The following is a 21,214-nucleotide window of genomic DNA, read 5'->3' as shown; positions in this document are numbered from 1 at the left end:
CCCACCACCTTCTTTGTGCTTCCTTGAGTATCATTGGAGCTGAAAATTTTTGCTAGCCCAAAATCAGAAATTTTAGGATTCATTTCCTGGTCCAAGAGAATGTTACTGGCCTTAAGGTCTCTGTGTATGATGCGCAGCCGAGAGTGCTTGTGGAGATAAAGTAGACCTTGGGCTATCCCTTCGATTATCACACATCTTTTGTTCCAATCAACCAAAGTTGTTCGGCTCACATCTGAGAGAGTGCATTTTATAGTATGGATGAAACACGATCCAAAATATGGTTAAACTACATTGTGCGTACCAAAGATAAAGAAGTCCAAGCTCTTATTTGGCAAATATTCGTACACCAAAAGTTTTTCCTCTCCCTTAATGCAGCATCCCATGAGCTTGACCAGATTACTGTGTTGTAGTTTTGCAATAAGTTCAACTTCATTTTTGAATTCTGTGAAACCCTGTCCTAAATGCAAGGCAAGCCTTTTAACTGCAATTTCTGTTCCATCTGCTAACTGGCCTTGGAAGTATGTACAAAACAGGAGGCATTATATTTCACTGAAATTACAGAAAATGGATGACATGCCATCCACGGGAAAATGACTTTTGGGATACACAGAAAACAGCAAGTCAGGATCACATATCCATGGCCCCAATATTCCATTTCACTGCATTACTTCTATTTCCTTCAAAGTTCCAATCCACTGCTGAATAGGGCAAAATAAGCATGTTTATCAAGAGTTTCTTTATTTTTTTTCTTTCTAGGTTAGGGCTACGTTAGGTTACTTATGCTAACCATATTTGGTTGATATACATTTATAAAACTGGATTTTAGACTACATATATAATATATATGTTTATCAAGCAACTGTACGTAAAAAAAATACCATTCTAGGCCGTCGAAATATAATGGAAAGCATGCGGCTTCACCTTTTTCACCGTAGTTTGCTTGTACAGGATGAGTGATATGATAACTGCCATTGTGGATACTGGAACTTACATTATTTTCCAAGGTAGATTACAAAACTAGGAAAACATAGCAAGATTCGTTATAGATTGGACTACTGTAATTAGTGTTATAGTAAGTATATAAGGATGTTTTCTTGGCAATCTTGATTTAATATTATTTTAGAATGGACATATGATTGAATCTTTTCAAGACAATACATTTACCTTGTAGACAGGGCCGAAACCACCTTGCCCAAGTAGGTTTTCTTTGGAGAAGTCGTGTGTAGCATGCAATATCTCAGATAAGTCAAACAAAGTGAACTCTGAACTCTTCTCTTCCAATCTCCAAACCAATTCATCTTCTTCCGGCCTATTCGCGGCAGCTTGATCGTGTAAGATTTCCGTTCCTAAATTGAGAGGACACACATACAACGTTAAGGCTGACTACATAAATAAGTGGTAGTTTTTCTAAGAGGCATGTTGTAATCGTGATAACAACAAACCTTTTCTTCGTCTTCTTATCCATACAACAAAAAGGATAGCACACAGAAATATTGACAGTAATGGAGCTGCCGCAGCGATAATCCAGAGCGCCCTCCGGCGTGAATTGCGTCCTAGAAAAACACAAAGTCACATATAGTTTTCATATAAATATAAAAACGAAATGATTTAGTGATGAGACAATTAGAAATCAGTTCTTGGCTATGGATCATCTCATTCGACGACACTTCACCAATTGAACATGGGTCGCCCCCCTTTGACCTTCGAACCATTCTGACTCTAGCATCTTTTCCCTTATCAATAAACATCCTTTCCTTTGTTATTGACTTAACTTAGTTCTCCTACTTATTTCTTTTTATTCATGTATTCTTCAGCTCATGTCTACTTGTCTAAAAATGCTAGCACATACGTAACAAGCTAATTATCAAAATAGTGAAAAGATCTAACTATCGGTTTTCCTTGTAAGTGGACATTGCAACTATGTAGACTAAATCAACTGCCATGAAAGATAATCTACTGTAGAATATATCTATAATTTTCTAGCTTACTTCTAGTAGCATATAAAATATTCAGTATATGTTCTTTTTAATAGTTGCATGCATCACTCGACGTAAAGACAGAGGGAGTTTACTCTTTTTTCAGGAAAAAAAACTATTTTCCAATTTTTTTTTGTTCCACACAAGATATGTGACATGTTACCTAAATTAACGAATCTAATTGAAGCCAGGGTGCCATTTCCAACCAAGGATCTGCCGGGAAGGATGAAAATTTTACATACCATGAAGTGCCGCCGCAACCGGCGACTGTGACTGCGGCTGCGGGGGTGGGTTCACGGTAATCAGTGGCATGGTGCTGTTGATCGGTGGAACTTCAGGTGCTAAGTTGATAATACGCAGCATGGGGTCCTCTTGGAAGAATGGAAATATCTCGTACCTCATGCTACACCGTGTCCCCAGTACTCGACCACCTTTCTTACCATCCATGTATTTGAGTGTATACTGGAGGTAAGGCTGCAAACATGCCGTGCACTCATCGGCGGTCAGGTCTGGCGTGCACTGCATAAGGCAGTAGAGCGTAGGCAAGGAGCTGACGCTGACATCTAAGCGCGAGGTAGTGAATCTCCTCGAGCTGTTCGCGGCCGATTGAGCCGTGCTGTTCAGAAGCGTGAACAACATGAGCCTGAAGGAGTCGGCTCTTGTCGAGATGTTCACCATCAAGCTCTCGATGCTCACAATGACGAGCATACGTTCATTGACGGTGGTGGCGAGAAAATTCTTGTTGGAGAACCTGAGCATGCAAGGATCGCTATCATAGTACACAGCGGCGTCCTTATAGTTCGCGCAGTGCACCTGCCCGTCCTGGAAGGCAGTAACCAAACAGCCCTCGCAGGCAGAGGCGTTGGAGTCCCCGCGGCAGAGTGCGAGGGCGAAGATGACATTCGGAACATTGCCAACGGTGTCGGTGGCAAAGAGGTTGGTGCTTGACGCTGCTTTCTTCGGGAGGTTAGTTGAGAGGAGCTTGAGGTTGGCTTCGTAGGTGCTATTTGATTTGTAGTCGCCGCTCTCGCCACAGGATGGCCACAATTGGGCAGCGGTGAGAGGCACGAGGAGCAGGAGGAGGGGGAGGATAACCATGGCCATCCACGGATGACAAGGCAGATCCATGGATGTTAGAAAACTGATAGCCAGTGAACGAAACTGAAGAGTTCTAAAAACAAGGGAGACAAAAAACTTATGTCAGAACAGAAACATAATAACTGTAAAAAGTAAAAATAATGTAGAGAACTGGAAAACACCAGCACACATCGAAGCTCCACCTCCCCAACTTATAAACTCTGGATCATCAATAAGCGATGGCACGCCAACCTAAAGAACACAGAGGAGAAATGTCCATTTGCTCAGAACTGCAAAGACAACATGCTATTGCTGGCAAGAATCTTCAGAATTCAGAACCTGCGGAGCTAGAAGAATATGCTCCTCTGTTTGCGGCACCGGGCCGTCAGGAGCTGATAGTCAGATACACAGGCAAGGGAACACCACCGTCCATTTGAGCAGCTCTGGTGACCATGTTCTTAGATATCACACGCTGCAAAATTGAAGGCACGTAAGCATCAAAGAAGTGTGTGCTAGACAATTAATTAAGAGATCTAAATGCTCCAAATCTCAAAGTTCAGATCTCACAAGTAGCCATTCAGATATCAGGGATTAAGCTGGAAGTTCAGGAAGTCTACTCCAAGTCAAAAACAGGGTTAAGCTGGGAGTTCAGAAAGACTATTCCAAGTCAAAACAGGATTGAGCTGGAAGTTTAGGAGGTCTACTCCAAGTCAAAACGCGCTTGGAAAATTCAATGTTATCTCTTTATTTTGACGGGCACAGGAAAATTCTCAATTCAACATGCTGTTTACCGTGAGCAAAATTCAATGCTTTCTCTACAAGCTGAAAAAAGAATTTAGCCCCGCAAAAAAATAATTCTAGGGGTACTGAATTATTATGGGTTGGGACTGCAGATAGGGGCATGTGGGTTATGGATGGATAGGGGCTTACAGACCACAAAGCTTTGCATTGCAAGAGAAACTGTCTTAGACCATGGGGGAAAATGGGGGAAAAGGATACCGGGTTTACCACCGGAAGTGGAAGGACGATGGCGTCGCCTGCGCGCGGCCTCCGTGCTCCTCTCCGGCACGCAGCGGCCGGACGCCGGCGCTCGCTCCGCTCCCCTGCTCGCTCGTCAATGTGTCCTCGGGTCCAGGCGGCGTGGCCCGGAGATAGTCGGCAGAGTGGGGAGTGGGGGAGGAGGAGCCACTCGATTCAGTGGACGACGGCGGCGCAGTCGGAGTGCACTTCTTTTCAGACTTGGGTGGAGTGGACGAGGAGGAGAATGACTGGCTGACCGCGACGGAGTCTTCCGTCCTTCTCTCTCGCTGTGCCGACCAGCTGGCTCTGTAGGCTCACAATGGGCCTGCATCGACCGTCTCTGCTACGGTGCCCATCCATCCCATTGTGATTGAAAATGGGGCCTGGGCCATACGATTGAAAATGGAGCAAACTGCGGCCTGAAGCACTGCGTTCGTGGGCTGGCCCACCAGCGCGAGCCTTTTAGTTTGATTCTGTTCACGCCCCTAAAAGCAAAAAAAAAAACGCCCCTAAAAAAACATGGTTTGATCTGCTTGACTGGACCGGTTGACCAATGACAAGACATGTTGTCCTTTCACTTCACCCGTTGACTATTCACTTGACCACTGACCGTAACCATTTTGAAAAATCACTAGTTTGAAAAAAGTTCATGATTGAGATAATTACAAATTGCAAAAAAATTCGTCATTTTGAGAAATTTGAAAGAAAATTCACAAAATTTAAAGAAGTTCGTACATTTTAATAAAAAGATAAATCAAAGTAAAAAAAACCAGTCCAGACAACCGAGAAAATTTAAAAAGAAAAAACGGAAACCGGCAGCCGAAGCACTAGAATACCTCTTAATGGGCCGGCCCATAGAGAAAAACAGTTGAAGGGGAGGGTGTGCGTCGCGTAGGCGCACTACTAGGAAAATGCTTATTGGTAGACATTTAGCAGTAGCGTTGGTTAGAGACCCCACGCTACTGCTATTTAGCAGTAGCGCCGGACAACACCAACACTGCAAGCGCACGTTAGCAGTAGCGCGGGATTTCCCGGCAAGCGCTGCTGCTGATGGGCCACGCTCTCGGCCCTCAGTTGCAGCTTTAGCTATAGCGCTGGGCCTCCTCCCCCGCGCTGCTGCTAAGCCCACCTCTGCTTCCTCCCGCGCCGGCCCGCGCGCCCCTCCCCTCTCACTCACTCACACTCACAGATCGAATTCCTCAATCCCCTGATCCGGCCGCCACCCCTGCGTCCTACTCCGGCCGCCCTCCCCCGCGCGGGCCCTCTTCCCGCGTCGGCCTCCCTTTCCCGCGCCGGCGGCCTCCTCCCTGCCCCCCCCCCCCTCCCGCGCCGGCCCTCCTCCACCGAGAGGTACTCCTCCCTCCCTCCTTCCTCCTCCTCCCTCCCTCCCTAGTTATAGTTATTAGAGAGTAGTTATTTTGAATCCTATATAGTTGAAAAAATGTAGGTTCTTAGAATAATGTAGGTTATGATCGAACCCTAGCTAGGACAGATTAGGTATGAACCCTAGTTAATTCGTATGAACCCTAGGTTTTTAAATTTAGCTAGGTTTTAAAGTTAGGACAGAAATTTAGCTAGGTTTTAAAGTTAGGACAGAAATTTAGCTAGGTTTTTAATTAGGTGTAGTTAATAGAATTTAGGTGTTTTAGGTGTAGTTAACAGAATTTTAGGTGTTTTAGTTGTTTTAGGCTTACTTAACAGAATTTTAGGTGTTTTGGTTGTTTTAGGTGTAGTTAACAGAATTCTAGGTATTTTTTTAGTTAAAGCAATTGTTGTTATTTTTTTTAGTTAAACCAAATTTTCCTGTTATATGCAAATTTACAGTGGACATGTCATATTTTGAACATGTCACATTTTGGACATGTCATATTTTTCCGAGTGGCCTATGTTTTGCCAGAAATGTCAATTCGTTTACGTTGGCAAATTTCAGGCGCTCGATATGTCCTGCTTTTAGCAAAGGTCATGCCGAATTTTGCTAAGTGTTTATTAATTTTGTTTTCATAATTAAGCATTTTGTTCTCGACGTCGATGATGTCTATCCCGCATCCTCGTCGTCGACTCGGCGGAGGACTCCTGCTTGAGCCGAGGGGCCATGTCCGGGACTGGGCTCCGCCGGGCTGGTACTGGGTTGTGCTACCTTCTGGTGAGCGCAGCTTAGTGAGGAGCCAGCCCGTCGTCGACCCGGAGCTTCTTTGGTGGCGGTCACGTGGGCCTGCATCGGTGCAGAGGCTTGAGTCCCCCGCGCAGGTGGTACAGCACCGTGTCACGGAGGAGGACGCGCACGTCCAGCGCTACATGGTTGCGTTGGCGGACGACATGTTCTCCAATACCTGGCAGATTCTTTGGGGATCTCACTGGAGCTATGATCCTGTGATGGTTCCTTCTCTTTGGGTGTCCACCGCGGCCCACTGAACCTAGAGGAGCTATTATTCGAGATGTATTAGTGATATTATATGATGATCTTTGCTACAAACTACTATATATGTATTCGATGATGGATTATTAATTACCTATTAGTTATTTGCTTATTGAATGCAAAAGATGAGCGCGGTTTGTGCTACAAACTACTATATATGTATTCGATGATGGATTATATGGTGATCTTTGCTACAAACTAGGTTCGACGATGATCTTTGCTACAAACTACTACAAACTACAAATTTTAGGTGTTTTAGTTGTTATATAATGATCTTTGCTACAAACTACTATATATGTATTTGATGATGGATTATTAATTACCTATTAGGAAATGTCTGACGACGAAAGGGAATTTGCTATGTGCGAGTACTGCGAAGATGAGCGCGGTCTGTGCGACAGGCCTCACCTGGTAGAAGGTCAGCGCTTCAGCATCAAGCTCCAAGAGACCTTCGATGTTGAAACGGTACGCAACGATGACAAGTGATTTTTGTTATTTTTTGCACGACTTCTCTGCTTCTTCAACGTGTAATTTCCGTCTTTTACAATTCGACTAGCTTATCCCATGCCATGCAAGACGCTATGTCTTGGAGAAGATGTGTTTTGAAGATCATGAAAGCATGGAGACAAAGATAATTCAACTAAGGACCCATCATGGTTATGATTTTGCTGTAAATCTATACAATTCTGTGAACTCATCCAATTTTGGTTGCCTGAATTGGGAAGCCCTTTGCAAGGCGTATGATTTTCATGAGGGTATGCTTCTCACCTTCGATCTTGGTGATCCTGACATCGACGAAAAGAATATGACCATTTGGGTCTTTGTTGACACGCTTCCAGTTCTACCGCTGTGTGAGTTTCTCAAACATATTTATTAAGTAATTTATATTATTTATTTCAAAATATTTGACAGTTTATTTCCATTGACAGCTTATTTTCATTCTTCAAAAAATGTACGAAAAATGTAGACAGAACCTACTACTACAATGATGAAGCACAATTAACTTATAAGGAGAACGATGGTCTTATCGCATTTTTTACTGATCTTGAGAATTACAATAGCTATTATCAAACTCCTCCACATTATGGTCAATACGTGCCACTAGTGCACGTGTTGAACTACGGTAACATCAATGGAGATAGCATGGTAAGATTTTCTACTATTACGACATCCGTGCATCTTTTGCATAAATTCTTTTAAAACTAAACTACATTGCTAAGTACAAAGTTATTACTATGTTTTTGAACAGAAAATCCCGATGGATTGTGTGCCTCATCTGATGTTGCCGAGAGGTCGCGTTGATGTTATGAGCTTACGGCCACCACGGCCAGGTCAGCCACAGTATCCACATCACTCTTGTCCATACCGGATTTCTAAAAGCGAGGAAGCCATGATAATAAATGATTTCAAAAAATGTTTCGACCATCGTAGAGAGCTACTTGGAAGCAACATTGTGTGTAGGCCAAGACTTGGAGACAGGATGATCTCCGTTCTTTATTATGGAGAGTCAATTTTCCTTAATGGAGAGTCAATGCCTATCTTATTTTATGATATTTTACCTAAGAGAGGGTAGAGTAGGTCCTTTGAGAGGAGTAGGTCGTAGCTAGAATGTGTTATTATGTGCTACAATGTGTTAGAGTTGATGATGATAATGAGGAGTTGTGATTATGACTAGTGACCAACTTGTTATATGATGTCTCATTGACGAACATTGTTTGATGGTGATGACAAGTGGTAATGAATATGCTATTTAAACAGACTAGTTCATGATGAGTTGTTATTGTATAAAAAATATATTTGTTTAAACATGTACAGCGCCAAAATGCAAAAAAAACATAAATTTTAGCAGTGGCGCGGGCCAAAATATTACGAGCAGCGCTCATTTACCAGTAGCGCTCTCCAGTGCCGCGCTACTAGTATCTGAACTTACCAGTAGCGCTGGCCTAAACAAGCACTACTGCTACAAAATAGCTGTAGCGCCGTAGCAGTAGCACTGGTGCCCGCGCTACTGGTAGCTCAAAAACCAGCGCTACTGGTAAGGTTTTCCCTAGTAGTGGCGCATGAAGCGCCAAATGGGATTTGGTTGCCTGTTGCTCATTTAATAGTCTCGGCAGGCCATATGGCTGAAAATAAAGTTGTTGTGCTAAGGCCTCATAGGACCAACGCAACAGAATATCAACTGCCGCCGATGAAGAGAAACTTAGATAGGAAGGATCTAACCTGAACACACATGAATAAAGACGAACAATAACCTGATCCGAGCAGATCCACCAATGACAACCATCGGCCGAGTCCTGCGATCCGCTGGAGACACACCTCCACACGCCCTTCGACGATGCTAGACGCACAACTGAGACGAGGCTAGACGAAAAGAACCTTATTCCATCTTAAAGAAGCCGCCGCCGTCTCGTCTCCTGAGCAGGACATAAACTCTAAAAGAAATTGAAGTGGTATCTAAAAACGGACCCCTCCTGCCGACAAGGGCCGGGATCCACCGTGCACCCATGGCCCTAAGGCCACAGGAGATGTGGCAGATCGGCGCCGCCATCGATTGGGAGGCAGAAACCATAGCCGCTTTTCCTTCCAGGAGAGACGAAGGGAAGTGATGGGGTGTACTACTCACATTGAATGAGCATACATGACATACATTAAAGTAAAAGACACATATGTGACATTTTCTTCCTGAACAAAAATATTTTCTGTCATGAAAGTGGCATTACCATGATGGTAAAACTGACGAAAACATGTATTATTATGGATGTGTTGGGCACCTACTTCTATAAAAATATTATTATGATAAAAATGTAATTTTTGTTGTGAGAAGGCCCGCGGCACAACTATATGACTTTTTCAGGCTTTCCATGACGTAAAAAATCATGGTAAGTGAGCGCGAGATTTTTACGGTGATTTCAACACTTCACACGGTATAAGGTGGGTGGTCGGCTCGAGTGAGATGCAGGAGTTTTCCGCAATCTCTCGTATCTACTCCCTCCGTTTTAAAATAAAGTTAGTATAAAGTTGGGTCATCTGTTTTGGAACGAAGTGAGTAAGTGCGAGCCTTCACATTACCGGACCGAGCGATCGGTCGCACGTGGGCGGTAGTTGCCGATCGAGCGATTCTCATGCGCGGTAGTTGCAGGCCCGTTGCATGAGCGAGACTTCACATTATAGAGAGAACCCGATTGTTCGACGACATGCGCGAGAGTCTCTAGCTGGCTATTGTGTGGTGCAAGATAGCTGGAGAAGCCGTATGCATATGCGCTAGTCGTTCTGATCGTGCAGGGTAGTAGGAGGTCCCGATTGAGATACCAGACTCTCGCTCGCGATCGATGTTGTGTATACTTGGCAGTGTGCATTCGCGAAAGCCGTATGCGCAAGTAGAGACCTCCTGTTGCATCGTACGCGGTAGTTGGAGGCCTTCATGTATGCACAAGCGTAGTTAGTGCGCCCCTCGCGTGCGATACATAGAGTTGACAATCAGCATGTTGCCTCTCGATGTTCACACTACCTCCATTGCAGCGTGCGCGCTGCAGTTGGAGGCCTTCGTATGCGTGAGAGTGTAGTTGCTAGTTGCGATGTGAGGAGCTAACCCCCGCTTGTTGATGTGCCACTTGCGCGCAATACGTAGTGCCTGTTGCTACCGTGCGGTAGCCCCACCCCGAGTATGTTGCCTCTAGATGTTCTACCACCACCCTAGTCGGTTGACCCGTGATGCATAGGATCCTGTTGCGGCCAGATCGTGGTAACACCCTCCCCCATCCCAGCCAGTTGGTGCTGGATGAACAAGACCCCGTTGCATGCGAACATAGTGTGGTACCGCCCCCTTCCCCACCCATCCTAGTCGTTTGACACTTGGGGCGTGTTTGGTTGCCCGCATCGAGCCCAACCAGGCCCGTGCGGAAAGGAAGAGGCCTGTTTGGTTGCCTGGTTTCACTGTTGGGCCTGCATTACACGCTTCTTAAAGCAGCCCAGAGCCTGGCTCACTGGAAACGCTCGAATCGGCAGTTTCTCGCGAGCCAGGCCGAGGCGAGCGCAAGCGAGTGGGCCCTTGCACGAGTGGAGACGGGAGGCATGCGAGGTGATTACGTGAGGTCTTCCTCAACCTCCATTAAGCTTCTATCTAATATTCTCCCTCTGATCTACACAACGGTGCTTCGATTCGAGGTAAGCTCTACACGAAAAAGATGCACCTCGATGCTACGGTTTCATTCAGGCGATCGGTTCGTAGTTTCGTCGACCGTAAGTTCTTAATTTCGTGTTCCCGTTTGGAGCTATTCTGAACGAATTTTGTCAGATTCGTCGTGCACGATCGATCATTTGAAATTTCCTTTGACCAGCAGCCTAATCTCGCAGTTCCTCACAACATTCGTGTTGTAAGTTTTTGGTTTCGACACTCATAACTTCATCTCTCTTTGAACAGCAGTCTACTGCACTGACGCCGCCATGTCGAGCTCCTCTGTCCTCTGCTCAGAGCCCTCCTATTCATCCCTCTCGACGCCGAAGCCCTTCCCCTTGATCTCCTTGCCCACGTCCTACTACACTAGAGTCGTTTCCGGTGTCGCTCATCTCGGCCTACTCTCTGTCGTCCTCCTACTACACTGACGCTGCAATGGCACGCACACTGCTTTCTTGTGTCCTCTGCCTCCATGCACACTGCAGTTCGCCGCGCCGCCGACGGGGTCGATCATCTTGGCCTCCTCTCTCTCGCCCTACTACATTGGTGTCGTTTCCGACGTCGATCATCTCGTCCTCCTCTCTCGTCCACTGCACTGACGACACCATGGCGCGCTCCTCCTCTGTCGACTGTCTTTGCGCGAGCACCGCAACTAGTTCGCCGACGGTGTCGCTCGCCGTGCCGCCGACGGGGTCGCTCGTCCACGACTCCATGCTCGTCATGTTGGACACGGCGCCACAGCCACTATCCCGCAGTCGCCGTGGTCCGACGCACACTGCATTTCTTCTCCCCCTTTCTCTGCTAGCTCTTAACCCTGTGTGCTAAGTGCAAGTGCTAGCTCTTAATCATACCCCATGCGGGCAACCAAACAGCGTGTAGTTGTATGCGCCGAGACAATGCATGCAACCAAAAACAACGTGCCAAAGTTGATCCCCTAATGCAGGAAGTCCATATGCAGGCAACCAAACAACTTGCAGATGTCGCATATGAGGCTGTTTTTTCAGGATCGGGCTGGGTTGGGATGTGTATGTAATGCAGCTACTATTCACTACTGCAACCAAACACGCCCTTGATGAATAAGATTCTATTGTGGTCGTTGCGTGGTACCGCTACCCCAGCCGGTTGCCTCGCGATGCACAAGGCCCCGTTGCGGCCGTTGCCGCCATGCTCACAATGCACAGAACCCCATTGTGGCCATAGCGTGTTACCCCCATTCTAAAGTCATTGTCTCTCGATGAACAGGACCCCGTTGTGGCCGTAGTCGATTGCCTCTCGATGCACAAAAAACCATTTCGGTCATAGCACGGTACCCCATCCCGAAGATATGGCCTCTCGATGTATAGTGCCACGTTCCAGGTTCTCCATTGCTGCATACCCCACCCCTGTAACCATCTGTTGCCTCTTGGTACATTGCCCCGTTCCTGTGTATGTGACAACATACCCACACCCTGGCCAACAGGGAGTTGCGTCTCGATGTACATTGCATACTTTGTGCAATTGTTGGAGAGACTGCGGAAATCCGTTGGTGCTCCCGGAAGCGCGCTCCTGCACTCGAAAAAATATTTCAAAGTGTGAAAAAATTTCAAAAAAATTTGACGCATACGTCTCGACATTATATGTGTGCACGTCAAGTTTCGGAGAAAACCGACATTTTTTGTGTCTTGTGTAAAAAACGACAAAAGGATGTCTTGTGAAAAGCATTTTCTAACACCATATTTTGTCTTTTTCACACGCGACACATAACTTTTCGGTTTTTCACGAAACAACTTTGTGAGCATGTACAATATCGAGATGTACGAGCCAAGTTTTTGTTTGAAATTTTTTGACATTTCAAAATATGTTTAAAACACATTTTAAAAACCAGGAGCGTGTGCTCCCATGTGCCAAAACGCCACTCTCGACTGCGGAAATCCGTTGGTGCTCCAGGGAGAGCGCGCTCCTGCATGCGAAAAAATAATTCAAAGTGTGAAAAAATTCCAAACAAAAATTTGGCGCATACATCTCGACATTATATGTGTGCACGTCAAGGTTCGGAGAAAACCGATATTTTTTGTGGCTTGTGTAAAAAAGACAAAAGGATGTATTGTGAAAAGCATTTTTTAACACCGGATTTTGTTTTTTCACACGCGAAACATAACTTGTCGGTTTTTTACGAAACAACTTTGTGAGAATGTACAATATCGAGATGTACGAGCCAAGTTTCTGTTTGGAATTTTTTGACATCTCAAAATATGTTTAAAACACATTTAAAAACCAGGAGCGCTCGCTCCCATGGGCCAAAACGCCACTCACAGAGTATCTCCATATTTTTGTAATTAGACGAATGCATCGCCTACATAAAGAGAAGCAACATATATCGTAATGAGATCTTTGGCATAATAATTCAAGGTAATATCATTTGGTTGTCCATTATATGTGTATCGGAGCAAGAAACAAATATATTTCATACTAATTTGCGAGCTTCGAAGTCTTAATGCAACCGAATAGGAACCAACTTGCATTCTCCACCTTGAACCATTTATAGAGCTAAAGATAACCAGCTCTACAAAATATCATTGTTCTTTGTTCAACTTTTTATACCATTCAGAGGTTCAACTAGACATGTATTTATATAAAAAATATATAAGTTTCACTATTTCTCACTCCATAAATCCTCCTATACAGTACTACAAATCTCCGCAGCAACGTGCGAGGTATCATCTAGTATAGAGAATGATCGGATCACTTATTCAATCAAGTGCTAATCATGCAATAATTCATCCAAATCCTAAAGAACTAATACAACTACTCAAACATTCTAGAGGGAGAGGGCAAGTTACAAGCCTTTCTCTACTCTCCCTCTCTTTCTCCAGAATCGCCTCGATGCATCTTATGCCCTTCCTCTACTCTCCCTCTCTTTATCTCCTCGCTCATCTCTCTCACATCGCCATGTTTTTACCTTGTTGTCTCCATGCAATGAATTACCCACACACAACAACCATCACAACCAGTCAGTCGCCGCCCTGATGCAAAGGAGAGTGCGGTGCTAATGCATGGTCGGTCATCGTGGATGTTGTTGCCTAGTCATCGTGATGTTGCTACGTCACTGCTTGCCAGGCTGTGGCGCATGCGCTTGCTACGTGTTCTGTTGCCGCTCGTCGACGTGCCTCTCGCTGCTACAAAGATTGGGAGCGGATGCCTGTTACAGAAAGGACCTGGCGCTAACACCATCACTATTGCAACAAGCGAACACAACATGGGTCATGTTGCATACCCAGAGCGCGGCATGGCTCATATTGCAAAACTATCCAAACGTTTCAGGTGCTTGCAAAGCGATCCCAACATGAGTCATTTTGCAAACCCGTTCGAACCTACCAGGTGTTTGCAAAGAGAGTGCAACACGGGCCATGTTGTAAAACCGAGTGCAACATGACTTATGCTGCAAACCCTAAACCGCAACTGACGCGGCTCAAATCAAACGGCTATTGCATGTGGGATCTAATAGCTCTGGAGACGGCCGTTCTGATGTCAGTTCATCTGGACGAGGCGTAGCGCTGCCAACAAAGCCCTTTTCTTTGACCTCCATAATATTGGCTGAGTTTTAACTTTTTTATGCACCATGACGGGCAAAGCCAGCCTGAAATCATTTGATTGAATTTCAAAGTTCAATAGAGGATATTTACAAAGGAGGGAGAGAGAGAGAGAGGGGGGGGGGGGGAGAGTAACCGTGCTCCTTGAGGGCATTTACAACCACAATGGGCAAATTTGGCCCCTCGAAAAGTGTGGCAAGATTTTCTTAGGGGGCTGCTACGCGTCGGCCGGCGGATCTTTTTAAAAGATCCACCGCCTCGCGTGCCATCAGGTTTAACACAATCTAAGCGGTTGAACGTCTTCCTCCACTTTGCAACAGAGATTGTGGTGCGGAAATTTTTGTGCAACACATGTTATGTTGCGGGATTTTATTTTCAACATAGGTTGTGTTGCGGAATCTTTATTTGCAACAAAGGATGTGTTGCATATTTTTTTTGTCTTCAGTTTTTTTGCAACAATGGTGATCTTGTGGAAGAGCTTCTGCAACATAGGTAATGTTGTAGAAAATTTTGTAACAGAGGTAGTGTTGCAAATAAATTTGTGAAAGATGAAGAACGAGATGGGAGGCCGAGGGGAGGCAGGTGTCGGAGAGGAAGGGGAGACGGACGGGAGCTCACAGGAAGTGAAAGGGACAGGAAGGAGACCGCGGCGACCCGTGTGAGAGACGGCCGGAGGGAGCTCCAGCGGCAAGGGGTGTCGCCGGCCCGATCTGGGTCGGGCGCGCAGCTGCCCCCTTCATGGATCGAGTGAGAGGAAGACGGGATCCCAATGAGGAGGGCGAGTAGCTGGTGTTCCTTGGGCAGAGAACTGAAGATAAGCACGAAGGAGATAAAGGTGGTGGGCCGTACAGGGACACGCGTCACGCAAGGATGTGATGGACGAGCGACGAGCATCGTCGGTTGAAGGGAACCGTTTCCCATTTTCTTAGGCAAGCCAAAATATGGCTAACAATTTAAGCAACTCAAGTAAAGCAAGGGTAGCAAAAATAATATGACAAAGGTAATCACAATTCAAACAGCCCCTAAAAGTAGTATCACATGATTTTTTTTCTAATATTTGGGCTTGGATCAGCTATGTTGAGAGAATCTAGACGGAGTTTGCATGTGCCAGAAAACAAAGACAAAATCATTTCCAGCCATGTGGTCTGGGCTGACACGGTAGTACTACTGAGCTAGCTGGTCGGCACTGGGAGAGAGACGGGCGGAGACTCGCAGTAAACGAAATCATTGCCCTCCTCGTCCTCCACTGCCGCCGACATCCTCCACTGAATCGAGTTGCTCCTCCCTCCGTTCCCAGGCTCACGATTTTATCTCCTGGCTGCGCCCCCTGGAGCAGAGGATACATTTGCGAGCGCCGGCGGCGAAGTGCCGGGAACGAGGGCGGAGGTCACGTTCCGGCGATGCCATCGTCCTTCCACTTCCTGTGGTGAGCTCCGTACGAAATTACATTTTTTTTCTCTCCCCTTTTTCTCATGGTTTAAGACAGCTTCTCTTCCAATGCAGAGCTCTGTGGTCGAATAAGCCCCGATCCATAGTACATCAGCCTCAACGAACTATCTGCAGTCCCAATCCATAATCCAGTGGTAAGCGTAAGCCCTTAGATTTTGATTTTTTTAATTTTTTTTGCGGGGCTAGATTCTTTATTGAGTCGAGAATTTTCGGGTGCCTATCCAAGCGTGTTTTGACTTGGAGTAGACTTCCTAAACTTCCTAGACTTCGAAATTTAGAGCATTTAGATCTCTTATTAATTGGCGAGCACACGGTACTTCTCTCATGCTTACACGCCAATTTTGCAGCGTGATATTTAGAACCTGATCACTGGAGCTGCTGAAGTGGTTGGTGGTGATCTTGATGGCCCGATGCCGCAGACAAAAGAGCATATTCTTCTAGCTCGACAGGTTTTGAATTCTGTGATTTTTTGCCGGCAATAGCATAATAAACATTGGGGTCAGCATTGAGACAGAGAAACCATGGGATATGGCCACCATGTGCTGTCTTTGCAGGTGTGAGAAGATGGACATTTTCCTTGTGTGTTTTTTAGGTTGGTGTGTCATCACTTGTTAATGATCCAGACTTCAGTTTTTTTTTTTTAAAAGAAGAAATACCCCCGGACTCTGCATCTCTTGATGCACACAGCCATCATCCAGACTTAAGTAGAACTTGTGGAGCTGGAGCTTCAAGGTATGTCCCCGAGTTTTCGCGTTCTCTACATTGTTTTTGGTTAGTTGATTATGTTCCCGTTCTAAAATAATTTTGTTGTCTCATTTTTTTAGAGTCCTCAGTTTCTCCTAGAAGTTCCCTGGCGATGAAGTTCCTACCATCCGTGCATCTGCCTTGTCACCCATGGATGGCCATGGTTATCCTCCCTCTCCTCCTCCTCCTCGTGCCACTCGCCGCTGCTCAATGGTCATCCTGCAGCAAGAGCGACGACTATAAATCTAATAGCACCTATGAAGCCAACCTCAGTCTCCTCTCTTCAACCCTCCCGAAGAAAGCAGCGTCCAGCACCACCCTCTTTGCAACCGGCATCATGGGCAATGTTCCGGACATTGTCTACGCCCTCACGCTCTGCCGCGGGGACTCTAACGCCTCCGCCTGCGAGAGCTGTGTAACTACCGCGTTTCAGGACCTCCTGCGGCTCTGCCCGTACAAAAAGAATGCTGCCGTGTACTACGATCCGTGCATGCTCAAGTTCTCGAACAAGAATTTTCTCGCCACCACCACCGTCAATGATCCACTCTTCATCGTGAACACTAAGAACTTCACGACGAACGCCGACATCACCCAGCGATTATTGTTCACGCTTATCAACAGCACGGCTCAATTAGCCGCGAATAGCTTGAGGAGGTTCACTACCTCGCGCTTAGATGTTGGTTCCTCCCCAACGTTGTACTGTCTTATGCAGTGCATGCCCGATCTGATTCCCCACGACTGCGAGTCCTGCTTCCAGGATATCTTGAATAGTACGCTCGAGTACCTGGGTGGTAAGCAAGGTGGCCGAGTTCTGGGGACACGGTGTTACATGAGGTACGAGATGTACCCCTTCTTCCAAGGGGACCCTACGCTGCGTATTATCAACTTGGCCCCTCATGTTCCGACGATCAACAACACTACGACACCAGCTACCGTGTACCCACAATCGCAGCCACCAGATGCAGCACCACCCCCGGAGGGAAAAGTGACCGTCCAAGAACATAACGGTATGTAAAATTCACACAACGGCTTCACATAAACAGAAAAAATATTTGAAATTTCTAGGAAAATACCTTTTTTTTGTTTTGAAAAATAGGGAGTTACCTCGGTCTTTACTTGGAGTGATACATACAACCCTTAAAAGAAACTTCTACTCAGAAGTGACTTATAGTGATATAGTACTATATGCTACCAGAAGGAAGCTTGGAAATAATTAAGAATTGTATTCTACATAGTGGCAATCTCCACTTACAAGGAAAATCGGTACTTGAATATTTTCATTAGTATGAAAATTAGCTTTTTATAAATATGTGCTACTAGCAGTTTAAGAGCATCTCCAACGTCAAACCAAAAATTTGGCCCCCAAAATCCATTTTTTGTGAGAAGAGAGAAGATTTAGGTAGCCATTTCTTTTTTCTGTTTTTACCACATATCTAAAACTGGATACCCAAATTTTCAAAAGCAAATGAAACATAAAGATCAGACGCCGGGGGGCCAGGAGGCGGATCCGGAGGCGCCAAAGACCAGAATCGAGCTCAGCGGCCGGAGTTCGGGGTGGCGATGGAGCTCGGGATGGCGACGTCAGAGCGGCGACGCTTTTCCGTGGGGCCTGGGACGAAGGCAGGGTGGTGGCGGCGCGGTGCTTGGGGACGGCGGTGGGAGCTTGGGGTGACGGTGGGGAGCTTGGGATGGGCGGCGGGGACGAATCCGGCAGTGTGGGCAGTGGAGTATGGACTTGACGCCGGGGAGCGGTGGGACGGCTGAAATCGGGTCGGACCGACCGGCATTGGCGCGAACTTGTCACGTATTGCAGGTTCGCGGCGGCGGTGACGAAAGTTCACCAAGCGGCAGTTGAGCTCGGCGCCATGCTTTTGGGTTTATTTGGTAGGATGGTAGGGAGGACCCAGATATTAGTCCTGGGTAGGAAAATTTTGGCGGCTACCAAAAACAATTTGTTCCCTGGGCAGTCTGAGCTCCGCTGTTGGAACCATTTTTGGGCCAGCAAACCCAAAATTGCACTTTTTAGGTCTTGGGGGTCATTTTTTGGTCTGCTGTTGGAGATGCTCTTAGACTAGTAGACCTGAGCCTACGAACAGATAGATAAAAAGAAATAAGTAGAAGAACTAAGTTAAGTTAATGAAAAAGAAAAGGAAGTTCAAACAAAAAGAAAAAGCGGAAAGCTGTTAGAACGGTTCAAAGGTCAATGAAATAGGTGAAGTTTCCTTGACAAATAGGGTAGACCAATGTTTAATTGGTGTAGCTTATGTTTCATTGCCTCCATCACTAAATGAATTCGTTTTTATTTACATATGACACTGTACATGAATTATACTTTTTTAGGACGCAAATCACACAAGAGGGCGCTGTGGATTATTGTTGTGGTGGCTACACTGCTGTCAATACTTATGTGCTTTATCTGTTTCATTGTATGGAAGAGAAGAAAAGGTTTGTTGACATGACGTTTTATTCACCACAACGGTGCTCTAAAGAAAAAAACTACCACCTATTGATGTAGTTTGCCAGGTTTGAGACCCAAATTAACACTGTATATTTCTCTCGATTTAGGAAAGGTAAGCATAAACAATCAAGCTGCCACGAATAGGCCGGAAGAATATGCACTGGTTTGGAGATTGGAGGAGAGGAGTTCAGAGTTCACACTCTTTGACTTTCCTGAGATATTGCAAGCTACACACAACTTTTCCAAAGAAAATCTACTTGGGCAAGGTGGTTTTGGCCCTGTCTACAAGGTAAATGCATTGCCTTGAAAAGATTCGAGCATATGTTCATTCCAAAATATATATTAAATCACGATCAGCTTAAAGCTAAGAGTTGGCTCGTCACTAACCAATACATTCATGTGTGCACGCCGAAAAAATATATATATAAATGTACTGAAACAAAAAAAAGGGAAATCCTGATAAACTTGTTTATATAATTTTGTCCTATTTCGACAGTGGACTAAATCTCAGAAGGAAACAGAAGTAATGCAATGAAACAGATTATTAAGAACATGTATTGGATATGTGATGCTCTATATCCTCACATGGATGGCCACTAATCCTCTTTCTATCATTTCCATAAAAATCTTACCTCAGTTTATTGTTGTACATACTTGCAGGGCCAACTACCAGATGGAATGGAGATTGCTGTTAAAAGGCTTGCCTCACATTCAGGACAGGGTTTCACAGAATTCAAGAATGAAGTTGAACTTATTGCAAAACTACAACATAATAATCTGGTAAAGCTTTTGGGATGTTGCATTCAGGGAGAGGAAAAACTATTGGTGTATGAGTATTTTCCAAATAAGAGCTTGGACTTCTTTATATTTGGTACACACATTGTAGTTTTTATTCATATTTTTGGATTGTGATTCATCCATACTCTAAAATGCACTTTCTAATGCGTAGATGAAAACAGAACAACTTTGGTTGATTGGGAAAAAAGACGAGTCATAATCGAAGGGATAGCCCAAGGTCTTCTATATCTTCACAAGCACTCTCGATTGCGCATCATACACAGAGATCTCAAGGCCAGCAACATTCTCTTGGACCAGGACATGAATCCTAAAATTTCTGATTTTGGCCTAGCAAAAATTTTCAGCTCCAATGACACTCAAGGAAGCACAAAGAGGGTAGTGGGAACATAGTAAGCATACCTTTGTTTCACAAATTGCAACATATATAGTGCCTGCAATACCATTTTTAGGTCATATACCACATTGTAATTTTAGATATAATACTGTCTTGTGCTTCTAACTCGTTTCAGTGGTTATATGTCTCCGAAGTATGCATCTGAAGGCATTTACTCAATCAAATCCGACGTTTTCAGCTTTGGTGTGTTGCTTCTTGAGATCCTTAGTGGAAAAAGGAATTCTCGTTTCCATCAATGCGAAGACTTTCTTAATCTTCTTGGATATGTGAGCATTTTCTAAGCTCTCGCACACGAGTGTATTACTTTCTAGACTGAGGTTTCTTTTATCATGTATGTGATGAAAATAGTTTATTTGCTTCTTGCAGTCATGGCATCTCTGGGAAGGAGGAAGTTGGCTTAAGCTTCTAGATGTATCAATTGTTACAGAGGTCCATACAACAGAGGCTAGAAGGTACATTAACATTGCACTGATGTGTGTACAAGAGAGTGCGGATGATCGACCCACCATGTCAGATGTTGTTGCGATGTTAAACAGTGAGAGTGTTATTATTCCAGAGCCTAATCCTCCTGCATATGTCAACGTAAGAGTATCTAAGGTACACCAATCAGCTAGTGTTGTTGTTCCATGCAGTAATAATGATGTAACCATCACCGAGGAGCCTGATGGGAGATAGTTCATAACTTCGTATCAGTTGTTACATCTGAGTTGTACACTGATCCACACCAAACTCTAGATGTTATCGCTACATAATCTGCTGAAGACGCTTAATTTCATCCCCACATGTCCTCATGCACCGTGTCAAAACTCAGAGGCACAACGCAAGCGTGTCCAGAAGACATTGAGACGTTTATAAAGTGTATCTATCCTCGTATAGATGTTTTGGTCGATGCCGTTACTCATTGTATCTACCGTAGTTGAGATGCTATATTGCGTCCTAAATAATTACAATACATTTTATTTTGATATATTACACCATATTGTTTGGTATACCCAAGAATTACCCATATCAAGACAAACACATTATTATAACTCAAGATGGAAATGGGCCGGCTTGACCTGCTGGGTCACTGACCCAGCCCAAAAAATCAGGGCCAATGGGTCAAGTGGGTTGGCCTTAGATGATAAACGGGCCAGTGG

General features: G+C 45.1%; 1 protein-coding gene and 1 pseudogene across 3 annotated transcripts; one reads left to right on the top strand and one right to left on the bottom strand.

Moving 5' to 3' along the window:
* Window positions 1-753: 753 nt before the first annotated feature.
* LOC123080771 (cysteine-rich repeat secretory protein 38-like) lies at window positions 754-4,366 on the bottom strand (annotated as a pseudogene).
* An 11,058-nt stretch (window positions 4,367-15,424) lies between these two features.
* Window positions 15,425-20,850, top strand: LOC123080769 (cysteine-rich receptor-like protein kinase 10). 3 transcript variants are annotated; one of them, XM_044503715.1, is made up of 11 exons: window positions 15,425-15,658; window positions 15,736-15,815; window positions 16,029-16,235; window positions 16,329-16,413; window positions 16,506-17,432; window positions 18,766-18,870; window positions 18,991-19,172; window positions 19,544-19,754; window positions 19,833-20,070; window positions 20,191-20,341; window positions 20,424-20,850. In XM_044503715.1, exons 5-11 carry the CDS (start codon window positions 16,538-16,540, stop codon window positions 20,748-20,750), a joined length of 2,109 nt encoding a protein of 702 aa, XP_044359650.1. In that variant the 5' UTR covers window positions 15,425-15,658; window positions 15,736-15,815; window positions 16,029-16,235; window positions 16,329-16,413; window positions 16,506-16,537; the 3' UTR covers window positions 20,751-20,850. The 3 variants fall into 3 exon arrangements, with proteins under 3 accessions (XP_044359650.1, XP_044359649.1, XP_044359651.1); XM_044503714.1 differs by having other exon boundaries at window positions 16,312-16,413; XM_044503716.1 differs by having other exon boundaries at window positions 16,029-16,413; window positions 20,442-20,850.
* The last annotated feature ends 364 nt before the right edge of the window (window positions 20,851-21,214 follow it).

The sequence above is a fragment of the Triticum aestivum genome, chromosome 3D, assembly GCF_018294505.1.
Source record: "Triticum aestivum cultivar Chinese Spring chromosome 3D, IWGSC CS RefSeq v2.1, whole genome shotgun sequence".
NCBI classification, from domain to species: Eukaryota; Viridiplantae; Streptophyta; class Magnoliopsida; order Poales; family Poaceae; genus Triticum; species Triticum aestivum.
Note: the sequence above shows the minus strand (reverse complement) of the source record. Positions and strands in the feature narration are given on the sequence as shown.

Coding starts and splice junctions, on each gene's coding strand:
- LOC123080769 (XM_044503715.1), top strand. CDS start 16,538: ATGAAGTTCCTACCATCCGTGCATCTGCCTTGTCACCCATGGATGGCC. Junction 17,433..18,765: donor GACCGTCCAAGAACATAACG/GTATGTAAAATT, acceptor ATACTTTTTTAG/GACGCAAATCACACAAGAGG. Junction 19,755..19,832: donor CTTGGACTTCTTTATATTTG/GTACACACATTG, acceptor TCTAATGCGTAG/ATGAAAACAGAACAACTTTG.